At 55.7% G+C, this 2,204-nt stretch overlaps 1 protein-coding gene across 1 annotated transcript in view; it reads right to left on the bottom strand.

Annotated features, from left to right (window-relative positions):
* The window catches only part of Kank3 (KN motif and ankyrin repeat domains 3), a gene marked incomplete at its 5' end in the record, with an annotated part of 17,308 nt that extends 16,220 nt beyond the window's left edge, over positions 1-1,088 (bottom strand). The window contains 2 exon segments of the mRNA XM_013509152.1: positions 10-142; positions 1,025-1,088. Of these exon segments, the coding sequence (XP_013364606.1) occupies positions 10-142; positions 1,025-1,058 (167 nt within the window).
* Between the last annotated feature and the right edge of the window lie 1,116 nt (positions 1,089-2,204).

Raw genomic sequence — 2,204 nt, 5'->3', positions numbered from 1 at the left:
GGGCCGCCGCGCTCCAGCTCCTCCACGTACTTGAGAAAGTCCAGGTCCAGGTGGAAGCCGTAGGGCGTCTCCACGGAGTAGGGCGAGCTCAGGCTGTGCGAGGCCCCGATAGGGGCTGGACACAGGCGAGAGCCGCCCAGATCTGCGGGCATGTCGGGCAGTGGGGTCATCAGGCCATCGAGACCCCGGAGAGAGGGGACAGCTGTAAGCAACCCCCGCACAGCCCCACCAGGCACCTGCATGGCTCCGCGAAGCCGGGCACACCTGCCTTGGCGCGCACGGCCGCACCCGAGGCTTGCGCACCTATCTGCCCCCAGGTAATTGCGCGGCCACGCGCTTACTGAGCCCTTGCTGGGTTCCAAGCAGTTTTGCAGACCCCGGGGACACAGCAGGGAACAAAACAGACATCCCTGACCTCTTCAGGAGACAGATAAATACCATCATTCCAAATGATGCTTAGGGCCATAAAAGCAAATAGAGAATCACAGGACAGGGCGAGACTTTTCTTTTGGAGACAGGGTCTCGCTATGCAGTTCAGGCTGGCCTTGAGCTCACTTTGTAGCCCAGGCTGGTCTCAAACTCAAAACAATCTTCCTGCCTCAGCCTCCTGAGTGCTGGGATTACAGGCGTGCGCCACCACGTCCGGCAGGAGACTTTGGCAGTTACAAATTGAGCCCTGTACAGTGAGAAGGAAGCAGCTGCGGACAGGACCTGTGACAGCAGCCCCTGCGGAGCCCCCGTGGCGAGGGTGGGTGAGGTGAGCTGCAGAAGGCAGGATGGAGGCCAGGTGTCCCCAGCAGGGTGAGGGGAGAGACAGGGAAGGGCGTGGAAAGAAGGGGTCAGGTCCAGCTGTGGAGTCTTAAAGGCCACCATGGGGAGTTGGTGTTTTAAGCAGGGCCGTGAGATTCTTCAGAGGACCTTTGGAAAGGGTCATCTGGCCATCCACACATGCACACGCACACACACAACAGAGGCACCAACTAGGGGGCTGTGCACACACACATATCTGGTTTTGCACACTCACCAGGCAGGTTCTGATTCAGGGCAAACTTGGCCATGTTTCCTGAAGTAGCAGCTGTATACACACCCTGCAAAGGGCCCCAGAAAGGTGACAACAGGGCCCCTTCCGTCCCCGCACCCAGCCGTGCACCATCCCTCCACACCGGCCCCCGCCGCCCTCCTCTCTGGAGAGACCTTGACACTGAATTAAATCAATGTGAGGATCCCAGAAAGGGGTGAGAGAGAAACCGCAGAGCCGCTGAATTTTCTCTGAATCCCTGGTGAAAATTAGAAATCAGTGCTCGGAAGATTGTGTGCGCCTTGAGCCTTTGGAAGAGAAAAGGGAAGTCAAATGTGGTGGTGCCCGCCTGTAACCCTGGCACCCCAGGAGGCTGAGGCAGGAGCCTGGGGTGGGGAAGCACACTCTTGCCAGGCATGGTGGCAAGCACCTTAATCCCCAAACTCGGGAGGCTGAGGCAGGACGATCACCATGAGTTTGAGGCCATCCTGGGCCTGGGCTACATAGTGAGTTCAAGACCAGCCTGGACTACAAGGCTCAGGATTACTTAGCAACTAGCAAGACCTTGCCTCAAAATATATAATTAAAAAGGCTCGGGGTGGAGCTCAGTGTGAAGGCCCTGGCTTCAACCCCAGTGCTGGAAAAAGAAAGGAAGAGAGAGTGGAGGGAGGGAGGGAGGAGGGAGGAAGGAAGGAAGAAGAAGGAGGGAGGAAGGAAGGAAGAGAAGGAGGGAGGGAAGGAAGAAGGGAAGGAGGGAAGGAAGGAAGGAAGAGGAGGAGGGAAGGAAGGAAGGAAGAGGAGGAGGGAAGGAAGGAAGGAAGAGGAGGAGGGAGGGAAGGAAGGAAGGAAGGAAAGAAGGAAATTGTAAACTCCTCCTGAGATTATTGAAAACTCATCTGAGTAGCCAGGAGTGGTGGCACACGCCTATAATTCCAGCACTTGAGAGGCTGAGGCAGGAGGATCCCTGTGAGTTCAAGGCCAGCCTGAGCTACATAGTGCGACCCCATCTCAAAGAAACCCCAAAAAACAAAACCTCATCTGAGCCGTGCTGCATGCCTGTAATCTCAGCTACTAGAATTGCAAATTGAAAACCAGCATGGGCAATTTAGCGAGATCCTGTCTCAGAATATAAAAAGGGGATTGTAGCTCACTATTAAAAGCAACTGGCAAGATTATGGTGTTTTGT

The sequence above is a fragment of the Chinchilla lanigera genome, unplaced genomic scaffold (genome assembly GCF_000276665.1).
Source record: "Chinchilla lanigera isolate Chin_1 unplaced genomic scaffold, ChiLan1.0 scaffold00162, whole genome shotgun sequence".
NCBI lineage: Eukaryota > Metazoa > Chordata > Mammalia > Rodentia > Chinchillidae > Chinchilla > Chinchilla lanigera.
The sequence above is the reverse complement of the archived record's forward strand: the minus strand, read 5'-3'. Positions and strand labels throughout refer to the sequence as shown.